Source organism: Cetorhinus maximus, chromosome 2, assembly GCF_964194155.1.
Source record: "Cetorhinus maximus chromosome 2, sCetMax3.hap1.1, whole genome shotgun sequence".
Taxonomy (NCBI): Eukaryota; Metazoa; Chordata; class Chondrichthyes; order Lamniformes; family Cetorhinidae; genus Cetorhinus; species Cetorhinus maximus.
Genome location: NC_135880.1, coordinates 153,192,570 through 153,219,813, shown reverse-complemented (window position 1 = coordinate 153,219,813; position 27,244 = coordinate 153,192,570). Strand labels below are relative to the sequence as shown.

The 27,244-nt window shown below is 45.0% G+C and overlaps 1 protein-coding gene across 1 annotated transcript in view; it reads left to right on the top strand.

Annotated features, from left to right (window-relative positions):
* The window catches only part of LOC144698748 (SH2 domain-containing adapter protein B-like), a 196,178-nt gene that overhangs the window by 154,291 nt on the left and 14,643 nt on the right, over window positions 1–27,244 (top strand). The window contains exons 4-5 of the mRNA XM_078570513.1: window positions 12,068–12,221; window positions 23,089–23,208. Of these exons, the coding sequence (XP_078426639.1) occupies window positions 12,068–12,221; window positions 23,089–23,208 (274 nt within the window). The remainder of the gene's footprint in view (window positions 1–12,067; window positions 12,222–23,088; window positions 23,209–27,244) is intronic.

Here is a 27,244-nt window from a genome sequence, read left to right as displayed (position 1 = left end):
GAGGACCACTGGGCCCTATGTCCAGCTGAGCAGAGCTTAGTGCCCCATGCCCTCCAGCGTTCCTGTCTCCAGCAACTATTTCTACTCATGTGATGTGCTTCTCGTTATGTGACAATCTAATTTATGAATGTCAGAAATTAAAATTTTCCTTACAACCATACCCTGGAACCAGTAAAACAAAAGGGAGTTTATGTGTTAGTAGACGTGGTCCTTAAGCATATGCTCCAGAACTAGCTGCACGCTTAGCTGTTCTAGTGCAGCTGTGACACTGGCCCCCTACCTGACAATATGGAAAATTGCCCGAAGTTATCCTGTCCACAATAAGCAAGACCAATCCAATCTGGCCAATTCTTGGAAAACATCAGTCAAATGATGAAGGAGTCAGGAATAGTGCTATCAACTGGCACTTACTCACCAAAAATCTGCTCACCAATGGCAGTATCATCAGCTGCAAACTTCATAATAGCCTCGGTCCAAACATGGACACAAGCTGAATTCCAGAGGTGAAGTAATAGTGACTGGCCTACCTGACAGAAAGGAAAATGGTTGTCATTGTTGGAGACCAATCACCTTGGGCCCAGGGCATGGCTGCAAGAGTTCATCAGGACAGCATCCTAGCCCCAAGTATCTTCAATTGCTTTGTCAATGACTTTCCCCCTGTCATAAGTTCAGAAGTAGAACTGCTTTCTAATATTCAGCAACATTCACAATTCCTCATGAATTGCAGATGAAGCACTCCAGGATGTGGTCAGCATCCAGGCTTGGGCTAATAAGTAGCAAGTAGCATTCATGCCATACATGTGCCCAGTAATAACCATCTCCAACAAGAGAGAACCCAACCACCTCCCCTTGATACAATAGCATTGCTGAATCCCCCGCCATCATCAATATCCTGGGGTGTGACCATTGATCAGAAACTGAACTAGACCAGCCAAGTAAATGTTGTGGCTACCAGAGCAGGTTGGCGATAGATAACAAACAGCGGACCGGATCTCCAAGTATTCCCCACATATCCAGGTCTCCTCATTTTCTATCTACTCTAAGGTTGCTTTCCCTACTATGCCCGATAGATAGTGAGCCCGAGAATTTGGCTGCCTGTTAGGCAGGAAATCTATTGAGAAAATTGTCACGACTATCCAATTTTATGATTCATATGTTTTAGGAATATAACTTTTGGTTTGGGGATTAAATTTTTTAAGTGTAAGATAACTAAGAACTCCAGGTTTGAGAAACTGGTGAACAAACCTAAAGTAATTGCAATTCGAAGGGAGATCTGTGTTTATTTAATAAAGTCAAAGTTGCAAGTGAGAAGAGGCGTATCATTAGGAGACTGCTTTCTGAGTTTCATGAAGGAACCCTCAAGATCCTGTAAAGTACAGGGACACCCTTGGGTGGAAATAAAAGTCTAGCAAGAAGTGTGCTGTTGAGATGTTTGGTTGTGGAGTATAAGTATTTACAAAATTTCGGGTGGAATTGTCCCAGATTTGCATTAAGTGCGGTGGCAAGTGGGAAAGAGGGTGTTTAACGCTGGCTGCAATGGCGGGTTTTAGTGCTGTATCATCCCAATCCCACCTCATTAATCAGGCATTTCCGGGAAACACACTTTGCTGGTGTGCAACCTCCAATTCACCCGCCACACCATCACCTCACTGCTTCCTCATGCCGGGCGCCATCTTTAAAGTGCAGCCGTGTGTACACCTCTCAGTGCTTCCAGCCTAGGACTGCTGCACAGAAGACATGGCCCCGATTCAGCGATGCATCCCTGGGGCGCTTTCTGGACACTGTTAGAGGCCACTGCGTTGTCCTCTACCCCTGCTCTGGCTGCAGGAGGCCCATCAGTGTCACCGCTCCGGCTTGGGCTGGAGTGGCAGTGGTGGCCAGTGCCAATACTGCAAAGAAGAGACTCACCAACCAGTGCAGGAAGAGGATGAATGATCTCATATGTGCCGCCAGGGTAAAGCAACTATTTCATCACTGTAAACTCTCATATTCACAAGCCCATCACACATTTACTGGCATCTTACTCACTGCCAGCTCAAGGGACAACACCACTCACTCTCTCACACACCCTCACATCTCCATCTGGCCTCATCTCTTCTGGAGATTACCTCCTCATCCCTTACCCTCTTGAGGCCACTTGCACTCCCACTTGTGCCCCCAAACACACCCTGGGATACCCCCTTCCCCAGTACAGCTCTCGTCCTGCAGCCTCTTCCCTTGCCTGAGGTCAATTCTCCTCCTTCCCCAAGCAAGCCCTAGCCCTGCAGCCATTGAAAAGCCACCCCCGTCTCACGGCTGGTCTGGTAGGTAGAGACCTGCTCGTGAGCCCCCGTAAAATTGACGTGGTGCTGCCTGCGAAGCCTGGTGCTGATGGCTGAGAGTGCTGACCGAAGCAAGGTAGGCAAACAAACCTCAAAGCCTTGAGCAAAGTGCAGCTCACCAGGTGCACGTTGTTTATGTTCAGCTGTGAAACACGTTGGCATGCAATCACTCCGATGTGCCCGGGTAATGCGGTGTGGGGGGATATTCCGGCGAACTGGGCTGATAATGATGTGCAGATGTAATACAATGAAGTTCTCGACATGCCATTGACAGGCGGAGCGGACGATTGGATACTGGTTTCACAACACTGTGAAACCGATTTTTGGCCCTCCCGCCATATTGTCCACTCATGCGCGCCATGATGCCTGAACCAGTGGGAACGGAACATTCTGCCCCATAGAGTTATGCTAATAGTACTTGCTTTGTTTAACTCTTGTACAGTAACAGTTTTTGTTTGAAATGTGAAATCTTGTGGCACAATTCTTTCAGTTAATAACTGGGAATTCGAATCTCTTTCAGAAAAAAGAACACTGAGATCATAACAAAATTTAAGACATCCTATGGTTAATTTGAGTAGTTAATTGTGGAGTTGCCTCTTTCTGAGTTGGAGGTCAAGTACTTTTCCAGTTGGATAGATGAGGTTACATTGCCTCCGGGTAAAATTCCGGCTTTTGTTTACTGATAACTGCTAGAGGCCAGATTCTACAAAGTTGAGGTTACAGGGCAGAGCTTTTTAGTTTGCTTCTGTTTCGTTGCCTGGTTTGAGGCTTTGTTTGGTTTAGCTCAAAATCCTATCTAAGAAAATGTAGCAGTTTCTTGTCTGTAGCTGTTATTCCATTTGTGCAGAGTTAGTAAATTCGAGTGAGAAACCTACTCTCGGGCCGGAATTTTCTGGCCCTTCCCGCTGGTTGGACCTTCCGGTCCCGCCAACGTCAATGGATGTTTGAATGGCTCGCCGCATCCGCCGTGGGGGGTGGAACATGCTGCGGCAGGAGCAGAAAATTCCGGACAGGGAGACTCTAGAGGCAATAATTGCATGGTCAATTCCCCGAAATGAACGGAGCTAGGATTCATTGGTACAACGGTTGCTTTTTTTTAAAAAGAAATATCACTTAAAATAAGGCAGAATTGACAGATACAGCTCTTCAGAAGAACCTGTGGCTGTGGGACATCGTGTCTGCCTTCCTTGTAATTAAAACACTTAAAATATGAAAGACGTTGCTGTAGGCAGCCTCGTAGCTGCGTCAGGAATATTTGACTACCTACCGTCTTCATTGAAGACATTAATACAATGAAGGAATGGGTGTAAAACTTGGTAATTAATTACAATATAGATAAAATGAGATGGTGGATTTTCATAGGAGGAATAAGGAAGCCACATACTCCTTGCAAATAACAGTCTGAATGGGGAAGAGGAGCAAAGCAGTCTAAGGGTATAGATTCACAAAACATTAGAAGTTACAGTAAAAACAAAGTGCTGGAAATGCTCAGCAGGCCTGGCAGCATCTGTGGTCCTCCACTAATAAAAGGACAAGGGCAGCAGGTGCATAGAACACCACCTGCTACAAATTCCCCTTAAAGTTGCCATTTTGACTTGGAAATGTACGATCACCATGCTTCAGATCACCTCTGAGTTCAATTACAAGGCATTTGAAGATGAATTTGCTGACCCTGACCACTTGAATGTGGTCATTAAATTACTTGCAAAACTGCATCCAGATCGTTTGGGGCCATATTGTTTGCATTGGCTGTGGCAAATATGTAGTTCCATTGCTATCTGCGTTTGTTTGGAGGCACTCCTGGCCCACTGGGGAGCAACACATCTCTCCCTCTGACCACCTTCTGCATCAAGCCCTCCAATGCTATGTCTGCACGAACTTTGGACAATGCTCCTGCACAGAATGTCTTCCTCAGCCACTTCTATCATCTGCCCTGGCCAGAATGCACATCTTATAGATTCATAGAGGCCTGCAAGACAGAAAAAGGCCCTTCGGCCCATTGAGTTTGTGCCAGCCAAACAAGTACCTAACTATTCTAATCCCATTTTCCAGCACTAGGCCCATAGCCTTGTATGCCATGGCATCGCAAGTGCACATCCAAATACTTAAATGTTATAAGGGTTTCTGCCTCTACCACCCTTTCAGGCAGAGTGTTCCAGATTCCCACCACCCTCTGGGTGAAAAAATTCTTCCTCACATCCCCTCTAAACCTCCTGCCCCTTACCTTAAATCTATGTCCCCTGGATATTGATCCCTCCACTAAGGGGAAAAGTTCCTTCCTGCCTACCCTATCTGTGCCCCTCATAATTTTATACACCTCAATCATGCCCCCCTCAATCTCCTCTGCTCCAGGGAAAATAATCCCAGTCTATCCAATCTCTCCTCATAACTAAAATTCTCCAAGCCAGGCACCATCCTGGTAAATCTCCTCTGTGCTCTCTCTAGTGCAATCACATCCTTCCTAAAATGCGGATTCCAGAACTGCACGCAATACTCTAGCTGTGGCCTAACCAGCGTTTTATACAGTTCCAGCATAACCTCCCTGCTCTTATATTCTATGCTTCAGCTAATAAAGGCAAATATCCCATATGCCTTCTTAACCGCCTTATCGACATGTCCTGCTACCTTAAGGGACCGGTGGACATGCACATCAAGGTCCCTCTGATCCTCGATACTTCCCAGGTTCTTACCAATCATCGTGTATTCTCGTGCCTTGTTTGTCCTTCCCAAGTGCATCACCTCATACTTATCCGGATTAAATTCCATTTGCCACTGATCAGCCCATCTGACTAGCCCGTCTATATCCTCCTGTAATTTCAAGCTATCCTCCTCACTATTTACCACCCTGCTAATTTACATGTCATCCGCAAGCTTACTGATGAACCCTCGTACATTCAAGTCTAAATCGTTTATATATAGCACAAACAGCAAGGGACCCAACAGCGATCCCTGTGGAACCCCACTGGACACAGGCATCCAGTCACAAAAACACCCCTCAACCATCACCCTCTGCTTCCTGCCACTCAGCCAATTCTGGATACAATTTGCCATATTGCCTTGGATCCCATGGGCTCTTACCTTCATTATCAGTCTCCCATGCTGGACCTTATCAAATACCTTGCAGAAATCCAAGTAGACTACGTCAAATACATTGCTCTCATCTACACACCTGGTCACCGCTTTGAAAAATTCAATCAAAATTGGTCAGACATGACCTCCCCTTAACAAAACCATGCTGACTGTCCTTGATTAATCCCTGCCTCTCCAAGTGTAGGTTAATTCTGTCCCTCAGAATTGCTTCCAATAGTTTCCCCACCACTGAGATTAGACTGACTGGCCTGTTGTTCCCTGGTTTATCCCTTCCTCCCTTCTTGAATAATGGTACCACATTGGCTGTCCTCCAGCCCTCTGACACCTCCCCTGTGGGCAGAGAGGTATTGAAAATTATTGTCAGCGCCCCTGCTATCTCCTCCCTTGCCTCACTCAACAGCCTGGGATACATTTCATCCGGGCCTGGAGATTTGTCGTCTTTTAAGCCTGCCAGACCACTGAGAACATCCTCCTTTTCTATGCTAATTTCTTTAATTATATCACAGTCCTCCTGCCTGATTTCCATACCCACGTTGTCCCTCTTACTTGTGAACACCGACACAAAGCATTCATTTTGAACCCTTACTATGTCTTCTGGCTCCACACACAAATTACCAGTATGGTCCTTAATGGGCCCTACTCTTTCCCTAGTTATCCTCTTACTCTTAATGTACTTGTAAAATAACTTTGGCAGGTAAAACAAAGGAAAATCCAATGTTTTTTCATGCCCCCTTTTTGCTCTCCTAATTTCCTTAAGTTCCCCCCCTTCTAATTCTATACTCCTCTAGGGCTCCTGCTGTTTTGAGCCCTCGGTATCTGCCATAAGCCTCCCTTTTTCTTTTTATCCAATCCTGTATATCCCTCGACACCCAGGATTCCCTGGATTTGTTGGTCCCACCTTTATCTTTACTGGAATATGTTGGTCCTGTACTCTCCCTATTTCCTTCTTGAATGAGTCCCACTGCTCTGATGCAGATTTATCTAAAAGTAGCTGCTCCCAGTCCACAACAAAAACAGAATTACCTGGAAAAACTCAGCAGGTCTGGCAGCATCGGCGGAGAAGAAAAGAGTTGACGTTTCGAGTCCTCATGACCCTTCAGCAGAACTGAGTAAAGTTAGGAGAGGGGTGAAATATAAGCTGGTTTAAGGTGGGGTGGGTGGGGTGGGGGGAGAGAAGTTGGCGGGGGGGTGGTTGTAGGGACAAGCAAGCAGTGATAGGAGCAGATAATCAAAAGATGTCACAGACAAAGGAACCAAGACGTGTAAAAGGTGGTGATATTATCTAAGAGAATGTGCTAATTAAGAATGGATGGCAGGACACTCAAGGTACAGCTCTAGTGGGGGTGGGGTGGAAAGACTGACAGGGCATTACAGTTATACATTTAAAAATAATGGAAATAGGTGGGAAAAGAAAAATCTATATAAATTATTGGAAAAAACAAAAGGGAGGGGGAAGAAACGGAAAGGGGGTGGGGATGGGGGAGGGAGTTCAAGATCTAAAGTTGTTGATTTCAATATTAAGTCCGGAAGGCTGTAAAGTGCCTTGTCAGAAGATGAGGTGCTGTTCCTCCAGTTTGTGTTGGGCTTCACTGGAACAATGCAGCAAGCCAAGGACAGACATGTGGGCAAGAGAGCAGGGTGGAGTGTTAAAATGGCAAGCGACAGGGAGGTTTGGGTCTTTCTTGCGGACAGACCGCAGGTGTTCTGCAAAGCGGTCGCCCAGTTTGTGTTTGGTCTCTCCAATGTAGAGGAGACCGCATTGGGAGCAACGAATGCAGTAGACTAAGTTAGGGGAAATGCAAGTGAAATGCTGCTTCACTTGAAAGGAGTGTTTGGGCCCTTGGACAGTGAGGAGAGAGGAAGTGAAGGGGCAGGTGTTGCATCTTCTGCGTGGGCATGGGGAGGTGCCATAGGTGGGGGTTGAGGAGTAGAGGGTGATGGAGGAGTGGACTAGGGTGTCCCGGAGGGAACGATCCCTACGGAATGCCGCCGGGGGGGTGAAGGGAAGATGTGTTTGGTGGTGGCATCATGCTGGAGTTGGCGGAAATGGCGGAGGATGATCCTTTGAATGCGGAGGCTGGTGGGGTGATAAGTGAGGACAAGGGGGACCTTATCATGTTTCTGGGAGGGAGGAGAAGGCGTGAGGGCGGATGAGCGGGAGATGGGCCGGACACGGTTGAGGGCCCTGTCAACGACCGTGGGTGGAAAACCTCAGTTAAGGAAGAAGGAAGACATGTCAGAGGAACTGTTTTTGAAGGTAGCATCATCAGAACAGATGCGAGGGAGGTGAAGGAACTGAGAGAATGGGATGGAGTCCTTACAGGAAGCGGGGTGTGAGGAGCTGTAGTCGAGGTAGCTGTGGGAGTCAGTAGGCTTGTAATGGATATTGGTGGACAGTCTATCACCAGAAATTGAGACAGAGAGGTCAAGGAAGGGAAGGGAAGTGTCAGAGATGGACCATGTGAAAATGATGGAGGGGTGGAGATTGGAAGCAAAATTAATAAATTTTTCCAGGTTCCGACGAGAGCATGAAGCAGCACCGAAGTAATCATCGATGTACCGGAGAAAGAGTTGTGGGAGGGGGCCGGAGTAGGGCTCGAACAAGGAATGTTCCACATACCCCATAAAGAGACAGGCATAGCTGGGGCCCATACGGGTACCCATAGCCACACCTTTTATTTGGAGGAAGTGAGAGGAGTTAAAGGAGAAATTGTTCAGTGTGAAAACAAGTTCAGCCAGACGGAGGAGAGTAGTGGTGGACGGGGATTGTTCAGGCCTCTGTTCAAGGAAGAAGCTAAGGGCCCTCAGACCATCCTGGTGGGAGATGGAGGTGTAGAGGGATTGGACGTCCATGGTGAAGAGGAAGCGGTTGGGGCCAGGGAACTGGAAATTGTTGAATTGCTCCCAGTCCACTCTGGCCAAATCATATCTGATCTTATTAAAATCAGCCTTCCCCCAATTTTGATCTCTGATTTCTGGCCCATTCTTGTCTTTTTCCAAAACAACCTTGAATCGAACGGTGTTATGATCATTATCTACAAAATGCTCCCCCACTGATACTTCTACCACTTGCCCAGCTTCATTCCTTAAAATTAAGTCCAAGTCCGCCTCCTCTCTTGTAGGACCTTCTACGTACTGGCTTAAAAAGCTCTTCTGGATGCATTTAAAGAATTCCGCTCTCTCTAAACCTATCACACCATGACTAACCTAGTTAATGTTGGGGAAGTTGAAATCCCCCACTATTACTACCCTATTATTTTTACACTTCTCTGAAATTTGCCAACTTATCTGCTCTTCTGTTTCTCTTTGACTGTTTGGGGGCTTATGGTACACTCCCAGCAATGTGATTGCTCCTTTTTCATTTTTCAGTTCTACCCATATGGCTCCATTTGAGGAGCCTTCTAAGATGTTGATTCCTTGATCAATATTGCGATACCCCCTCCTCTTTTACCTCCTTCCCTGTCTTGTCTGAAGACCCCATATCCTGGAATATTGAGCTGCCAATCCTGCCCCTCTTTCAACCATGTCTCTGTGACAGCAATGACATCATACTTCCATGTTTTAATTTGTGCCCTCAACTCATCTGCCTTATTCATCAGACTCTTTGCATTAAAATAAATACCATCCAACCGTACCAAACTCCCTTGTGCCTTAACTGGCCTATAATTTCTATGCCTTCCTGTCTCTCTTCCAGTTTTGGCTGTGCATCTCCTCCTCTCAGGATACCATCCCCCTGCCAAGTTAGTTTAAAACCCCCCCTAACAGCACTAACAAATTTCCCCGCAACGATGTTTGTCACATTCCGGTTCAGGTGCAACCCGTCCGCCTTGTACAGGTCCTACCGTCCCCAGAAACGGTCCCAATGTTCCAGAAATCTAAAGCCCTCCCTCCTTCACCATCTTTCCAGCCAAGCATTCATCTGGACTAACCTCCTGTTTCTATACTCACTAGCGCGTGGCACCGGAAGTAATCCATAGATTATTACCTTTGAGGTCCTGTTTTTTAATCTGCTTCCTCGCTCCCTAAATTCTGCTTGCAGGACCTTATCCCTCTTTCTACCTGTGTAGTTGGTACCAATATGTACCACGATCTCTGTCTGTTTGCCCTCCCCCTTTAGAATGCCCTGCAGCCGTTCAGTGACATCCTTGACCCTGGCACCAGGGAGGCAACATACCATCCTGGGGCCATGTCTACAGCTGCAGAAATGCCTGTGTGTTCCCCTTACTATCGAGTCTCTGACCACTATTGCTCTTCCCCTCTTTTTCCTCCCCACTGTGCAGCTGAGACACTCATACTGAGCTGCACTCCCCGGAGGAACCGTCACTCTCACCGTTTTCCAGCACAGAAAAATGGTTCTTGAACGAGATGCATCCTGGGGATTTCCTGACTATTTGCCTGACACCTTTCTTCTGACTGATGGTCCCCCATTCCCCCTCTGTCTGCACTTCCATAAGCTGTGGGCTGACCACGTCTAAAAACATGCTACCCACAAAACTCTCAGCCTCGCAGACGCACCTCAGTGCCTCCAGCTGCCGCTCAAGCTCCAAAACTCAGAGCTCAAGTAGCTGCAGCTGGTGGCACTTCCTGCACATGTGGTCGGTCAGAGCCCAAGGAGCGTCTAGGACTTCGCACATGTTGCAGGAGGTACACAACACAGGACTGAGCTGCCCTGCCATGCCTCTAGTTGAAAAAAAAAACCTTTAAGTTAAAAACAGTAAAAAAAAGTTAAATTATTTATGTTCTTTAAATAAAAACTATAACTCTTACCTTTCGTTAGCTTCATCTATTTTAAACTGGAGAAAAACTCTTACTCACTACTCACCAATCAGCTCTCACCTTTGTGCTGATGTCACTTTTTGAAGCTTCCCTGCACTCGTGCTGGTTCTGATCTCTCCGCTGCTCTCTTGCGCTGTCTTGTGATGTCACTCTTGTTATTTTCAACAAGAACTGACTGCAGGACATCCTTCCCAGACTGCTTCACTGCGATGCTGACTGCAGGACACTCTTCCCAGACTGCTTCACCGCGATGCTGACTGCAGGACACTCTTCCCAGACTGCTTTACCGCGACGCTGACTGCAGGACACTCTTCCCAGACTGCTTCACTGCGATGCTGACTGCAGGACATTCTTCCCAGACTGCTTTACCGCGATGCTGACTGCAGGTCTCTCTTCCCAGACTACTTCACCATGTTGCTGATTGCAGGACACTCTTCCAAGACTGCTTCACCGCGATGCTGACTGCTGGACACTCTTCCCAGACTGTTTCACTGCGATGCTGACTGCAGGACACTCTTCCCAGACTGTTTCACTGCGATGCTGACTGCAGGACACTCTTCCCAGACTGCTTTACCGCGATGCTGACTGCCGGACACTCTTCCCAGACTGCTTCACTGCAATGCTGACTGCAGGACACTCTTCCCAGACTGCTTCACCGCAATGCTGACTGCCGGACACACTTCCCAGACTGCTTCACTGCGATGCTGACTGCAGGACACTCTTTTCCTTCTTTAAGAGGTGAAGGCTGGCTTCAGTTAGGCTAACTTTAAGTGGTGATAGCCTTGCACAAACCTTTGCCTCCTGCTGAGGCGTACAGCCATTCAAATGCACTTTTAGCACTGGACTGCATGTAGCTATCATACAAGCAAGAAGGTGTGCCTACATCGGAAGAAACAGGCTCAGGCTAATCACACACAATAATCCTTGTGCACATTTTCAGGGGCTATCCTTTTTGTCTCCAAGATTTTTATTTAGTAAGGTGTGGATAGGCATAAGATATGTACATATTAAATTCCCAAATTAAAGTCATACATTTGGTATTTATACAATACTTCAATTTCATATTTATAATTTAGAAAATCAAAACTTATCATTAGGAAAGCAGAGACATAGGATTAGTTAGAGCTTAGGAGTTTTACTGTAGTGCAGGCTAAAAGGTTGGAAGGTACAAAACTGAACCACTGCAGCATCATCACAAAAAGGTGGGCATAATTATAGCATGGCAAGTTTATATTGGTGGTTTGCATCATAATTTTGTGTTTAAGTGATTTGAATTGTGTCCTTAATGTTTTGAATTTTGATTCAGCATTTGGTGTTTTTTGATGTTGACCTTTTTACATTTGATTTTCTGCTCCTGTAATCATTGGTAACCTTGTTTGATGGATGTGCCAAAAAGGCTGAGAAAGTAATTTAATTAAATCTACCAAAAAGAGGGAAGTCTTGTGGCACAGTAGGCAGTGTCCCTGCCTCTGAGCCAAAAGCTCTGGGTTCAAGTCCCACTCCAGGACCTATGGCCAGGGAATAATGTGGTCAAACAGGCTGAGTACCAATCTGCAAATCCTTCCAACACACACCAATGGCAAACAGTAAGGGCAGGAGAGATTCCTGGTCAGCCACGTGATGGAATGGATCTTGGAGCTTCTGCCATCACTATCCACAGCTCCAGACTACAACATGCTTGTAAAGGTTTTACATGCATGTTGGCACAGCAACTTGGGTTCCCTGTTTGAACTGTAACATACCACCACCAGAAAGAGAATGCCTAATTGGGCCCAATAACATTTTCCAGTTCCTGACTTGTTTTATTTGGTGGGAATGACTAAGTGAGAAGGAGAAAACTTTTTAAAGTATGGTTGTTGTATCTTGTTGTCTCCTTGTAGCTCAGTTCAATGGAATTGAGAAAAGACAATCCTCTCCCTTATGTGACAGACGCAGGCAACTGAGGCCCCCAGGTCTAATCAAACATGGCGGTCTGGAGTTCTGTGGGATTATAGGAGAGAGAGTAGACCCAAACACACCACTGGAGAAACAAGTGTAAGTCAATGTTTTGTACTTCTGTGTTCTAAGCAGCACAGTGTCCCTTTTAACCTTTCTATCAGAGAGAATTAATCAATGCACTAAATATACACTGCCTATATCTGCAAAGTGGAAAAATGACTGGCACTGTAGGACAGTAACTTGTACCTATAAAATAACCTGTACCTGTAGAAATACAGATAACCTTGAGTCAATTTTGACTCCATTTATGCCACTGGTGTTTTATCTGTATTTATGATTTCAAAATTACTAGGTAACATACTGTGCCATGAATGACTGTTTTCAGGTTCAGTAACCATATAGGTTGAGGTCTATGTTTCTTTTTCTGTCAATGTCTAACCTTTGTCCTGAAACCATTCACTGAGTGAAATTTGGGTTCTGCTTTTTTGCAAGAGCTAACAGAAACTACTGCTAATTCACTTTCAGCAGCTTTTAGCCAGAAATTGAGTGGGGATGGGTTGTAAAGTAAAATAACTGTTAAATTCACAAAAGGAAAATAAAATTAAGATCTCACTACATGAAGAAATTTGTGTTTCAAATTTAATATTTTGTTCCTCCTGATTTGCTCTCGTTTGCCCAACCTTCTGGAGGTGAGCAAAACGTGTGGAGTATAATGACTTGGACAACAACAGTGCATCAGTACATTGTCAAAATGGTCATTCTTATTAGATCCAATGTTGGCAGGTTATTCAACCATAAGTAGCATCACAATTACACCACGTGGTCCTCACAAGAGCACTTTGCAGTCGGAGTAACTGGTTAGTAATCAGGAGCAGCAGTGGTGGAATATTTTTAAGTAGAGATATGGAGGCATAATACTTATTTAACATACACAAATCAAGTCTGACCTGCCTCAGCCCCTGACCTGCCAGAAACAGAGTTCTCTCTCCACAGTTACTGTCAGACCTGCTGAGCTTTTCCAGCATTTTCTGTCTTTGTTTCAAATTTCCAGCATCTACAGTATTTTGCTTTCATCTATAATGTTCTGTTCTGGGAAATCGACAATATGCGAGTGCAGGAAGGCTAGCACGAGCCTGACTGAATCAGACAGTTTGTTTTAAAATGCAATGGCAATGTTACCTGTTGCCACACTGTCTATCGCTGTCTTGATTTATCTGCGGTGAATCTGTTTTGGACATAATAAGGAAGAGCGCATGGGTTTCGGTGGGGGCAGATGTTAAAACCACCAAAAATGTTAGCGCATCGGGAAGCATGTTCTAATTTGATGATGGCTGCACGTGCATAAACCTTCCAGGAGAATCTTAACATTATTCAATTATAGTGATAGTAACACGGCTTTGCAATTTAACTGTGGGCCCATGGGTTTCCTGGATTTCCTGGAACTCCACAGTAAAAGATAGGTGAGAATACAGTGTCAATTGAAGGAGCTGGAGACAGAACAGAAAAATAGGCCTGTGAGTAGTGTTACCTCAGCTGTTTTCTTGCCTGCTTGCGTGAAAAGCTTCGTTCAACATACAGGCACTGAGAGGTTATTTTACACACTTTGGAGATTACTTTTACAATTTAGGTGTCTTTTTTTTATTCATTCATCAAATGTGGGCGTTGCTGGCTAAACCAGCATTCATATACAGAGCCTTTAGTTTTGCCCTTTTATTATTTATGTAGTGTCTAACTTTATCTGCCTGATTTACTTTTAGATTTATACTCTGACCCTTCCTGTCACAGCCTGTTTATCATTTCCCATATTAGTGCCTTTCTCCCTTGCCTTGTCTCTACTCTTTGGTTTACCACATCTTCCTAAATTTGATTCCAAACTAATGTTCCCACTATTTAGCTTAAAATCTTCTCTCCTTCCCCAGTTATATGGCTCACGCGAACACCAGCCCCCAACACCATTCAGGTATAGACTGTCCCAACCATATAGCCCCTATTTTTCCCAGTACTGGTGCCAGTGCCCCACAAACTGGAACCCACTTCTCCCAAACCAGATTTTGAGCCACGCATTCATTTCTCTAATCTTATTTGCTCTATGCCAATTGGTACATGGCTCAGGTAATAATCCAGAGATTATTATCTTTGAGGTTCTGCTTCTTAATTTGGTGTCTAACTCCTCATACTGACTATGCAAAACCTCCTTCCTCGTCTTGCATGTGTCATTGGTACATACTCGGACCATGACAACTGGATCCTCCTCCTCCCACTGTGAGTTCCTCTCCAGCCCAGAGCAAATGTCCTGAACCCTTGCATCGGGCTTGCAACCATCTGGACACTCGCTCTTCATTGCAGAGAACAGTGTTAATTTCCCTCACAATACAGCCCCTACTACCACTACATTCCTTTTTGCTTCCCACACTTGAATAGCTTCCTGTACCCTGGTGCCTTGGTCAATAAGCTCTTCCACCCTGCAGCCCCCAACTCTCATTGAATCAAGCTGAAAGAACTTCAGATCTCTATGACAATTGCCTTTGAGGGCTTCTTGGGGGTGTGTGCATTGTGGACTTGGCAAGGACCAGAGCTGGCCATGAGGGTACAATGTCGGCAATAAAGAAGAGCCATTTTTATGTCTGGTAGGCAAGTGTTTGACGTTATCATGCAAAGCCTCCATATTAAGCTGAGGATAAATGCAGCCCAGGATCCCTAATTGAGAGTGCCGGATGTCAGTGTGATTTGGAAGAATGCACCACAGACGACTGAGTCATGTTTAAATGGATTCACAGCAGTGGAATGTCATCAGTTGTCTTATCCCAAGTGTGAATTATCTGATTCATTATCAGTGTTACACAGAGTGAGTATTCTGTTGCTTGAGGAGCCTCGTCCCAATGAAGGCATACAGCTATAAAACCACTGACGATTGACCGACAGCTCCGGGTTCCTCTAGGCTGCTGTTTTGACTGGAATGCTGAAGAGACGCTTGGAGAGGCAGCGCCTTCTGACGTCTGATGTCATGATGCCCTCCTCCAGTTAGCACCTCATCTCAGCAAGGACACATGCTGTCAAGGGTTCATCATCCTTCAAAGGATCAGGGCAATGTGAGCCTGATGTGTAACTACTCACTTTCACATTGAAGTTCATGGGGGAATTGAGAGGAATTTCAATGCTGGTGCTCATGCTGGCCCATGATGGAAGGTAGTTGTCCAAGGGGGTACTGACTACAACTCGTCATCCTCCTGGTGGAATCTGGTGGCTATCAGAGCCTTTCACGCATGCCTGCTTCATCTGGCTCATGCTATGGCTTTTCCCCCTGCAGCCTCGTCTTCCTCAAATTCATCACCCTCATCCCCTTCGAGGCCCTCCTCATTGGAGGAGACGTGCAGCTCCTCCATCTGGCAAGTCTTCCCCCCTTTGCCACACGAGGTTGTGCAGTGCACAGCAAGTCACGATGATCCGTGTGACCCTCTGGGACTGTACTGGAGTGCTCCACTGGATCTGTCCAGGCATCAGACTTGCATCTTTAGGATCCCTATGGTGTGCTCCACAATGCTCAGCTAGCGCCATGAGCCTTGTTGTATCTTCACTCTGCAGGAGTCTGAGGCTTCCGAGCAGGTGTCATCGTCCCCTCCCTTTGCAGGTACCCCTTGTCACCGAGGAGCCAGCCCTGGATTCTGTGCGGTCCCTCAAAGATGTCTGGGATCTGTGATCTACTCAAGATATTTGAGTCATGGACGCTTCCTGGGTATCTGGTGCAAACCTGCAGGATCAGTTTCTTGTGGTTGCAGTTTGTACATTGAGCGAGTGGTAGCCTTTCTGGTTTATGCATTGCAGTGCCTGTTGCCAGGGAGCTTTTATAGCCACATGAGAGCAGCCGATGGCACGCTGCTCCTGTGGGAATCTGGAAATCTCAGCAAAGCCCAGTGCTCTGGCATTCCGGTCTACTTGACCTCTGTTGGAGTTGGCATAACTGTAGGTCTTTCAAAAAAGGCAACTGTGATCTCACGAATGTATTTGTGCATAGACGCTTGAGAGACTCCACAGAGGTCCGCAGTGGAGCACTGGATGGAGCCACTGGTGTATAAGTTCAGAGCAGCTGTTACTTTCACAGCCACTGGCAATGGATGCCTCCCAGTCCCTGTGATGCCAATTCCTGGAGAATATGGCAAATGTGAGTCACCAGATCCCTGGACATGTGGGTGTCAGCGACACTGGTTCTCGCTCGTTTGTAGATAAGACATGTGAGCTCTGTACACCCTGGGTCTCGTGAGCTGCCTACACACAACGTCTCTGTGTGCCTCATTACCTGCATCTGGAGGAAGCCTGCTGCCCCTTGGTCTTGATGGTCTTGCTGCTCCCTTTGGTGATCCAGGTGCCTCCATCGCAATCTCCTTCCTCCTCTCTCCTGCCTATAAGCGATAATGCAGGCAGAAATAAATCCAGCCCCCATCTTCCTGATGTTCTCCTCTTTACAGCATCAATGAGAAAGAGACAAGTGTCAGCATTAGCCCCCAATGGTCCTCCTTCTGTCAATGACTTGTCAGTGAATGTGAGTTTAAAGGTTTTGTTCCCGTTTAGAGAGTACTTGCCCCCTGAAATGATGGCTAGTGTGGCGTGTGTATCAAGGCCCCCCCAAACATGAGTGGCTGCTATGACATTGCTTTGGCCAGGCGCTTGGATATACTGCTTTTAGCCCAGGCACTGGGAGCCTCAATCACTGCACTTGAATATTGCACTCTTGCAAATAAGCACGAAGGTAAATGTTCATTCAGTAAATTGAATATTTGAGGGGGGGGCCTGAGGCTTTTCTTCAGTGAACCGGCCAGCACCAACTTTCTAGCAGGCTCCTGGAGCTTGTCAACTCACCCAATTGCTATGAAGTTCGTTATTACTCTGGGGAATTTCCAAACTGAGCAAGGGGGTGAAAACAAGGAAATCGATTCGAGCCACTTTGCAGGATTAGTCTCGCAAAATGGGCATCATTGCTTCACTTTCCTGATTCCCTGCACTGTCATTGAAATAAGTCTCAGCTGTGTATCTCCTCATTTGGGAATGCACAGTTCAGTTGTGCGCCCCTTTAACCAGCCCTCCCAGTGCATGCAGCTGCCCTCCAGTCAGCCTGCAGAGCCCTCACCAGCACAGCTTCTCCTCATTGCAATTTTGCACTGCTCCATCACTCCAGGTTGGAAGATGGTGGTGCAGAACTGTCACTGCCAGACCAGCTTGGACCCGCTCTGTGTGAGTATGGACACCCCGCCCATGATCCCAGAGGAGCTTTCCTCCCTCACAGACCTCCCCATCCATCCCCTGTGCTCCTCAATCTTGTCATGCTTCTGCTGCATGTCTGCTTGTTAGACCCTGAACATTTTGAAGTGGATGTGCTTATGGCCCATGTGGACCTCACCCATCCCCATCTTTTTAACTTAAACCCCTCACTCACCCTCCCCCCAGTCATGTGCCTGAGTGCAACCTGTCCTCAGTGCAGGCCTAGCCCTGCAGCCCCTTTTCCTGCTTGAGGCCACTTACCCCCCCCCCTCCCTTCCCCAGTACAGGCCTAGCCCAGGGGCACTTAAAAGCCACCCACACCTTACTGCGGGTCTGGTAGGTAGAGACTTGCCTGTGACACCCCCTGAAAGCGATGTGGTGCTGCCTGTAAAGTCTGGCGAGTGCGAGTGCTACACGATGTAAGATAGGCACACTAGCCTCGAAGTATCGAGCGAAGTGCGGGTCGCCAGTGTAAGTCGCTTATATCCTGGTGTGAAACATGTCATTCTAATTGCACACCAATGTGGCCCGATGATTCAACGTGGAGGGATGATTCGGGTGAGCAGGACTTATAACAAGATGCAAATGTATTAAAATGACACCCCCCAATGTGCTGCGGTGGGAAACGAGGCCCACCATCGACGGGTGGAGCAGATGATCGCAAACTCGTGTTATGACACAGCAGTTGTTAAAAGCTGAGTTATTTAAAATCCCTGTATTTTCAAGTGGTATGTTTTAAGTTGCAACTCTCAAGTCAGGAGTAAGGCCATCAGTCCTCGAGAGGTTTTTATATCAAACTACATGAGACATTTATTAACTTACACAAGTTAAACATATACACATGACTACAAATTACTACTATCATAACTTTTAACAAATTCCAAACTAATCTCCATGAAGGCAACAACAACCCATAGACTTAAGCAGACATCAGGCAAAGCATTTGCACCGTACAAATTCAAAATGAGGTTCCTTTCAAGTTGGTTCCTGTGCAGACACAGTGGTCGGCTTACAGGCTTTGATCTTGCATTGCCTCTGCTCTGCACGCACAAAGCTGCTATCTGCTATACCAAGCATAGCTCTTTGAATGTAAATTCTCATTGTATCACCAGCCCCTTTGAACTCCACCTCTTCTAACAATAAAACCCCTTTCATCGTGCCAACTTTATTAGTAATATAAACATTGCTTGGTCTCTGCTAGCTAGGTGCCAGATTTCACTTCCCTTCTTGAATACTCTGTTCAACAAAATGCAATTGCACTCTATCTCTCTTACATCTCAAAACTAGTACACATCAAAGCACCCAGACTAGCAGGCTTTAATACAATTAAGACACATCCACAGACTAAACCTCTATTTAAAAAACAATAATTTCCAATAATATCACATACATGGCTTCATGACACTAGTTTCTGGATGATGCAAAATCAATTTTTGGCCCCCTCGTCATATTTTCCCCTCCTGTTCACATGAAGCCATGATGCCCACCACGAGCGGAGGTGGAAAATCCTGGCCTATGAAGCCCATGGCTTCGGTAGAGGTTGAGGCAGGCTGCTGAGGTCCTTGTTCTGACTGCTGAGATGCGCTTGGCAAACATTCTCTGAGTTTTGGAGCTTGTGAGTGCCTCGGCAAAGACTGCTCCACCTGCACCTGTGCAGAGGCAGACTCAACCACTTGGGCAGGAGGCAGCATGTGAGATACTGACTGGGGGTTGGGGGTAGAGGGCGGTAATCATGAGTGATGGAAGTGCTTTCAACATCATCCCTCTCGTGGCCTATCCAAATTCCTGCTAGCAATAAGCTGGAGAACACTTTGCTATATATCAATGGGGTAATGAACATCCAAAGCTAGGGTCCCATTCATTCTTATTTTAGGTGGCTCTTATAGTGTGCAAGCCATTGGTGAAGGCCTGCATGCACTCGTTTGATTGCCACGTTTATTGCTCCATGTAGGTTTTCAGTGGACAAAAACCTCATCACAAAGACATGCAACATCATGCCATTCATGAGGACAAATTCCTTTGTTCTCTCTGCAAGCATGCATAATGTCACAGGAATTGTTATATATTACACTAAAACTAACGCATGCTCAGTTGGAGGCAACCATTATTGAACTAACTTCATTTACACCTCAACAGAGAGGGCAGTATAACAAAATGCTCAGCTATTTCAGTATGCACACTCCCTCCCCAGTTAAAAAAAAATAACTTCTATGTTAAAATGTAAAATAGCACAGGCACATAATTTCCCAGCATACAATATAGCTTAAAAAAGAGATATGTTTCTGAAGCTTTTTGTCTTGCACTCATCAGAACAAATGTAAGAATGTCAAATTTTAAATGATCACAACAATCACAGGCTTGCAAAACCCAAAACAAGACTATCTACTTTTAGATGTGATTCCACAATTTGGGCATGACTTGCTGAATTACAAAGGCCTATAGAAGAATAACAGTGCTCCAAAAATAAATTAGAAATCATGAGGAAAGATTGGAAAATCTCAAATTCTAGAATTTAGACATTGGTGGTTTATGAAAAAAACAAATTATGAAAAAAATGTTTTTTAATTATTTAACCTTGTGACAGGTTTCTGCCCCTCCATGACACCTAAATGGTCCTTGTCAAAGTCACAAATTATATCCTATATGACTGTGACAATGTTGAACTATCCCTCCTCATTTTTATCGACTTACTGTTTTTTATGGGAGGTGACCATCACTGGCATTACCAGTGATGTTGTCACCCATCCCTAATTACCCTTGAGAAGATGATGATGAACCACTGCCTTGAACTGCCTGTAGTGTGGCAGCTTTTGACTTGACTGAGCACACCGTCCTTTTCCAACAGAGCCTTTATTATCCAGCTGGGTTGGACTGCCCTCATCTGGTTCCATTCTTATCTATCTGGTTATTTGTGAGAATCCCCTGCAATGATTTTTCTTTCAGCTCCCAAATGCTATATTTGGCTTCCTCCTATTTCACATCTGTGTGCTGCTCCTTGGTAACACAACATCAGATTTGACATGTCCCCTGACCACCCCCATCTCTATCTCACCATGACCTTATTCACTTGTCATGTTGCTTGCATTATTAGATGAGCAAAAAATCTGATCTAATTAAATATTAGACCAGAGCCCTCCTACATTCCCTATACACCAACTTCATCTCCCTCCCTTGCTACTATCTGAGGCTGAACTGGGCAGTCCACAACCTCCATCCTGTTTGATATTGAGCTGAGCTTCTGACTCCATATCCTCTCCATTACCAAGATCACTTACTTCCACCTCCGAATATCACCTGTCTCCACTCCTGCCTCATCTCATTTGCTGCTGAAATCTTCATCCGTTCTTTTGTTACCCTGAGACTCAGCTTCTTTAGTACACTCCTGGATGGCTTCACAAATTCCACCCTCTGTAAACCTGAGCTTATCCAAATGACATTCATGTCAACCCCTACTGTCTTATAAAGCAAGAGGTAAACTCAAAAAAATCAAGAGATTTGGGAATTAAATGATTTGATACTTTTCTTCAAGCATAAACTTTATTTGTAGATTATTTAACTTTTGATAGGTCAGAGTTGTTCACAATACTGCATCTAACAATGGTTGACAGAAAAATGTTTTAGAAAATCCTACCGGTTAGCACCAAGTTGCAATATCAGTTTAAGGTTACAATGATATCCCTTGGAGTGTTTCAGGTTTAGCAATTATTAGTTAGGATTGGGAAGATTTGCGTTTCTAGCAGGCTGGACTATTTGCACAGCTGATAAAACTTTGCCGCAGATTCTGGACTGGGAATGATCTATTTGATATTGGTTCCCACACTTTTTGCGCAGGAAAATGCTTTTACAATATTAGAATCAGAAAATGTTAGTGAGTTTGGGGAAATGATCCGCAAATGCAAACAGAATCCATGTACTGCAATGGCTCACTGAAAAAGCACTTCAGCATTTGTAACTTTCTAATCTTACACCTGCTGACCTGGGCTAAGAAAGCCTGTTATTGACTGTTGCATTTTCGAGGTCACAGCCCAACTGACATGCTTGTAAGTTTCCAAGTGCTTTATGAGGTTGTTTACTCCAAAATTCCCAATGGTAATCTCCTTAGACCAAATAAGACAAAATGGGCATTCATTTTAAATCCCTCAGTTTTTTACTGGATTGGAAATGCTCCTGCTTGCATAGTACTTGTATAGTGGTGCTGCTTACTTTGATTCTCTCAACATACCAATCAGGAGCAGGAATAGGCTATTCGGCCCCTTGAGCCTGCGCTGCCATTCAATAAAATCATGGCTGATCTGATTGTGGCCTTAACTCCACTTGCTGCCTGCGCCTAATAATCTTTGACTCCCTTGTTATTTGAGAATTTATCTACCTCTGCCTTAAAAATATTCAATGACCCTGTCTCTACTGCTCTCTGGAGAAGAGAGTTCCAAAGATTCACAACCCTCTAAACAAAAGCATTTCTTCACATCTCTATCTGAAATGGGAGACCCCTCATTTTTAAACTTTGTGCCCTAGTTCTAGTCTCTCCCACAAGGGGAAACATTCTTTCAGCATCTACCCTGTCAAGTCCCCTCAAGGTGTCATTTCAGGTTATTGTTTTCAATGTTGGCACTGTAGCCACTGTCATCATGGCGCATGCCAGCCCACAAAGTGTCGCCATTTTCCTCTGTCGTCAGCTAGTGACTTTCAGGTGCAATAATCAATGTTTAGGGCTTTCATATCACATTTGCAAGCATCCTTAAAGGGGAGTCTTGGGGCATCCTGCTGATTATCTAGCTCCTGCTACCTCACCAGGCAGAAAGTTCTTGGGTATGTGACCTCCTTCCATCCTGCAGCTTGCTCGATCTAAATCAAAAATTACACATTAAATGGGGCATAATTTTATGGGGCACCATAGTCTCAGCACCCTGCTCCCCACTCCTACCCTCCAAGCTGAAAGGGTGGGGTGGGGGGTGCCCATCCATGGCCCCAAAAGCTACCCCACACCAATTTAATGTTAGGAGTAACTTGCTTTAAGGCAAGACTTCCCGCCTCATTTTAGGAGGAAGACTTCCTTAGAGAGCTCCCAGCCAATCGGATGACCAGCAGCTCTTAAGTTCCAGCAGCACCAGCCAGGAGCGATGGCCATGGCTGGGCAGCTGGGGCTATAGGCAGTCCCACCACACCAAAGAGCTCAGGTAAGTCCGGGGTCAGTTGTCTTGGTGATGGGAGTGGGGGCTGGGCCCAATTCCTGTTTCCCCCACCACCTTCCCCGACACCAGCCTGAACAGTTAAAGGTGACAGGCTTCACACATGGTGTGGGCCTCCCACTGCCTCAGGTGAAATACCGGCAGGGGCAGGATGAGGCCCTTAAGTGGCCATTAATTGGCCACCTGACAACCTCAATAGTCCCGAGGGCGGGTGGGCCATCAACACCTGCCCCACAGCTCCTTAAAACTTCAGACAGTAAGGGTGGGTGAGTAGGCAACAGGAAGACCACCTACTGGATTTTATGTGACAACCCCCGCCTTCAAACCCGCTAGTGGGAGAGCATAATATCCAGCACCAATTGTTTTTTCTTTGTCTGAAGCAGTCTCTGAATTCAATAAAATGTACTTTGTGAAAAAATATAACAACCCCATTCCTGACTTTTCCTGAAATGTCATATGAAAAGGGTTTCCATTTGCCAGTAACTCAGTATTTTGATTTCTTTGCACATTTTCTCTCATAGATGGTATCATGGGGCCATTGGCAGAACAGATGCAGAAAATCTTCTACGGTTGTGTAAAGAGTGCAGCTATCTCATCCGAAATAGTCAAAGCAACAAGAATGATTACTCACTTTCACTGAAGTAAGTGGAATCGTGTTAAACTGTTGACTATAACTTACAGATAAAGTTCGGCACAAGTGCAAATGACTGCAGTCATTGTTTTGTAACCTGCAGAACCGAGATATTGATGTCTAAATGGCACAATCGCTCTTCCTGAACATGTACCTTTTGTTATGCACCCCTGACCCTCTATTAATATATTTCTCCACCATGCTCAATTACCATTTCTTTTTTTAACCGTTTCCACCTTTGGTTTTATTCCCTTCTGAATCTACACTTGGGTTCCCATGACCCTGCCAAACTAGTTTAAACCCTCCCCAACAACATGAGTAAGTGTCCCTGCAACGATATTGGCGCCATCCTGTTGAAGTGCAACCCATTTGGTTTGCACAGATCACCATCTCAACCAGAATCTAAAGCCCTGCCTCATATATCATTTCTCCAGCCAAGCATTCATCTGCATTATTTCTGTACTTAGCAGCACGTGACACCAAAAGTAATTCAGACCTTTGAGGTCCAGTTTATTAATTTATTTCCTACCTCCCTAAATATGCCTGTGGGACTTTATCCCTCTGTGCCTGCATTATTCATACCTCTGGTTGTTCATCACCACCCCCACCCCAGGCCACTTCTCTCGCCTCTTCAGAAGGTGCTGCAGCCATTTTTTTAAAGGGTCAATTAATACTCTTGTGATTGTAGTTCAACACTCATGAACAATCAGTTCTAGCAGCAAGACTTCGGAGCTACTCTTTCTTTGTTGCTCCACCACAGGAAATGGAAGCCAGTTGTTTGGTATCAGCAACAACAACAAAAAACTTATATTTATATGGCACCATTAACATAAGGAAATACCTCAAGGCACTTCGCAGGAGCATTATAAAACAAATTATGACACTGAACCACATAAGGAGATATTGGGATAGATTACCAAAAGCTAAATCAAAGAGGTAGGCTTTAAGGTGTACCTTAAGAAAGGGAAGTAAGCCAGAGAGACAGAGAGGTTTAGGAATAGTCAAGAGCTTGGGGCCTAAGCAACTGAAGACATGACCACCAATGTTGGAGCCAATTAAAATTGAGGATTCACGAGGCCAAAATTAGAGGAACACAGATATCTCAGAGGGTTGTGTGGCTAAAGGAAATTAGAGATGGGAAGTGGCAAGGGCATGAAAGGATTTGAAAACAAGGGTGAGAATTTTAAAGTTGAGCTGTTGCTTGACTGGGAGCCAAGTAGGTCAATGAACATAGGGTTAGTTGATAGGGGAACAGGACTTGCTGCGAGTTGAGGCAGCAGAGTTTTGGATAACAAGTTTATGGAGGGTAGAATGTAGGACACAGCCAGGAGTGCATTGGGATAGTCAAGCTTAGAGGTAATGAAGTCAGGAATGATGAACTGAGAATGCTGTGCCAGAGAGTGTGGTGCAGGCAGGTTCAATCAAGGCATTCAAAAGAAAATTAGATAATTGTCTGAAATGGGAGAATGTGCAGCGTTATGGGGAGAAGACGGGGGGGATGGCACTAAGTGAATTGCTCATTTGGAGAGCAAGTGCAGGCACAATGGGCTGAATGGCCTCCTCCTGTGCTGTAGCAATTCTGTGAAGTCGGGTAATGTTATGGAGGTGGAAATAGTGGCCTCAAAAGATGCCATGCATACGAGGCCCTCCTTAAAGATCACCATTGCAGTTTTTCCTTTCAGGCCTTTGTCCATTTTACCCTGGCTAAATCATCTTTCATTTCATTGAAGTTAGCTGCCTTCCAATTTAGAAGCTCTACTTTGGATTATTCCTTGCTCTACTCCATTACAAATCTAAACCTTATAACACGATGATACTTTTACCCCGTGTTCCCCCACAGGCATATGGTCCATTTGACCCACCTCACTCCCCAGCACCAGATCCAGCAATGTCTTCATCTGAGTTACACTGAGAACATACTGGTCAAGGAAATTCCCCTGAAGATGTTTCAGAATTCCTTTCGCCTCCTCATCCTTTATCCTAACATTATCCCAATTGATTTTTTGGTAACTAAAGTCCCCCATAGCATCACGTATAGGTTTTACATATCTCCATGATTTCCTTGCAGATTTGCTTTTCTTTCACTCTCTCTTTCTCCCGCTCTCTCTCCCCCTTCCTCCCTCGTTATTTGGAGACCTTTGGTTGCTTCCAGTAACATGAACATAACATTCTTGCTTCTGAACTCTAACTAAATGAATTCTGTCCCTGCCCCATCAAGGACATCCCTTTTTTCCAATACTATAATGTCTACCCTAATTAGTATGACCACCCACCTTCCTTTTTCCCTTTGCTTTCTTTTCTGAACACTTTGTGTCCTTGAATATTTAGTGTCCAGTCCTCGCCATTTTTAAGTCAGGTTTCCATTATTACCACAATATCAAATTCCTAAATCACTGTTTGTGCTTGTAGTTCAGCAACCTTATTCACTACTCTTTGTGTCTTTACATATTCTAAACATGTCTTTTGTTCCTTGTAGTCCTAAGGCTGCTCCTATCTAATTCCTTCTCTCTCATTGTCCAACACACTCACTTCTTTCTGCATCTTATTAATCTTTTCTACTTCTAAATACTGATTCCTGTCAATTTAATTTAAACCCTTCCCAACCACATAAGTGAACTTCCCCAAGATGACAATGATTCCAGTCCTGTTAAGGTGTAACCTGGCCCTTTTGAATGTGTGTCTCTATCCCAGAACTTGTTGCAGTGCTCCAAGATTCTGAAGCCATGCACTGTGCTTCAAGTATTGACCCCGCCAATGTTTGCTGCCCCTTGCTTTTTCTTAGCTCCACCCAAACTGATTAGATATCTTGATCTTCCAATCTAAGATCCACTCTCGTTAATGTATTGATCTCATCCTTTTTTACAGCACGACACCACACCTTTGTCCTTGTTGCTTATCCTTCCTAAATGTTGAATACCTTTGAACATTCAGTCCCCAGTTTGGTCATGGCAATTAGATCATACCCTTTACTTCTATTTATGCAGTCAATTCATTTAGCTTGTTGCGAATGCCGCATGCATTCAGATACAGCACCTTTAATTTGCCTTTTTAGCAATTTTCTAGATTTTGACCCTATTTTACCCTTTGTTTCTGTTGCTGTCCAACTTCCCTGACTACTTTTCTTCCTACCAATACCTATTTTGTTTCTTACTTAGCTGAATTCTCTCTTGGGTTCCTATCCCCTGTCAAGCAATGGTAACGGATAAAGAAACAAAATTTGTGTCCAGATGAGGTGTGAACAGCTATATAGCAGCCATTGGAATGCAAAGTAAGCTAATTTAGAAAGAGACCAGGAAAAAAAATGAACTAGAAAAATTACACATGAACAAGATGGAGGTAGAGGTTATGATCCAAAATTGTTGCATTTAATGTTGAGTCCAGAAGGCCGAGTCGAAAGAAAAGATACTCTTCTTTGAGCTTGCATTGAGCTTCAATGGAACACTGTAGCAAGCCAGGGGCAGCAAAGTCAGAGTGGAAACAAAGTAGGGAATCCTTGCGAACTGAGCAAAGCGGTCACCCAGTCTGTGTTTGGCTCTACTTTTAGGAGACCACATTGTACTATAAGGGTCTGGCACGTAAAGGTTTAGCATGGGACTGAGTACACTACCGTCCACATAGTGATGTAAGAGAACACATTACTTGCACCCAGGAGTCAATGTAGTGTTGGACAGAGCCGTATGTAGAAACAAGCATGGAGACAGCTCCGAAGTGTGGACCTTTACTGTACGTGTGTATGTAAGTATTTCCTGTAGTTAATAAACACTTATTGTTGAACCACCTAAGACCACGAATACCTTCATAAGATCTATTGAACTCTGCCTAACACCTTATAATATGGTGGCAGCGAATGGAGCAACTCAAAACCTTGCAGCGACTGCAGAAGAAAATTAAAATCCTGGAAAAGTGAAGGAAAAATCAAAGAAGCATTCCGAACTCAAGAAGCTAAGATGCAGATGGAAATCTCCAGAGAAAAGCTCCAAAGAAATTCTTGGAAGCTGAAGGCAGAAATTAAATTCCTCACTGCAGCAGAAGACTCCATCAAATCT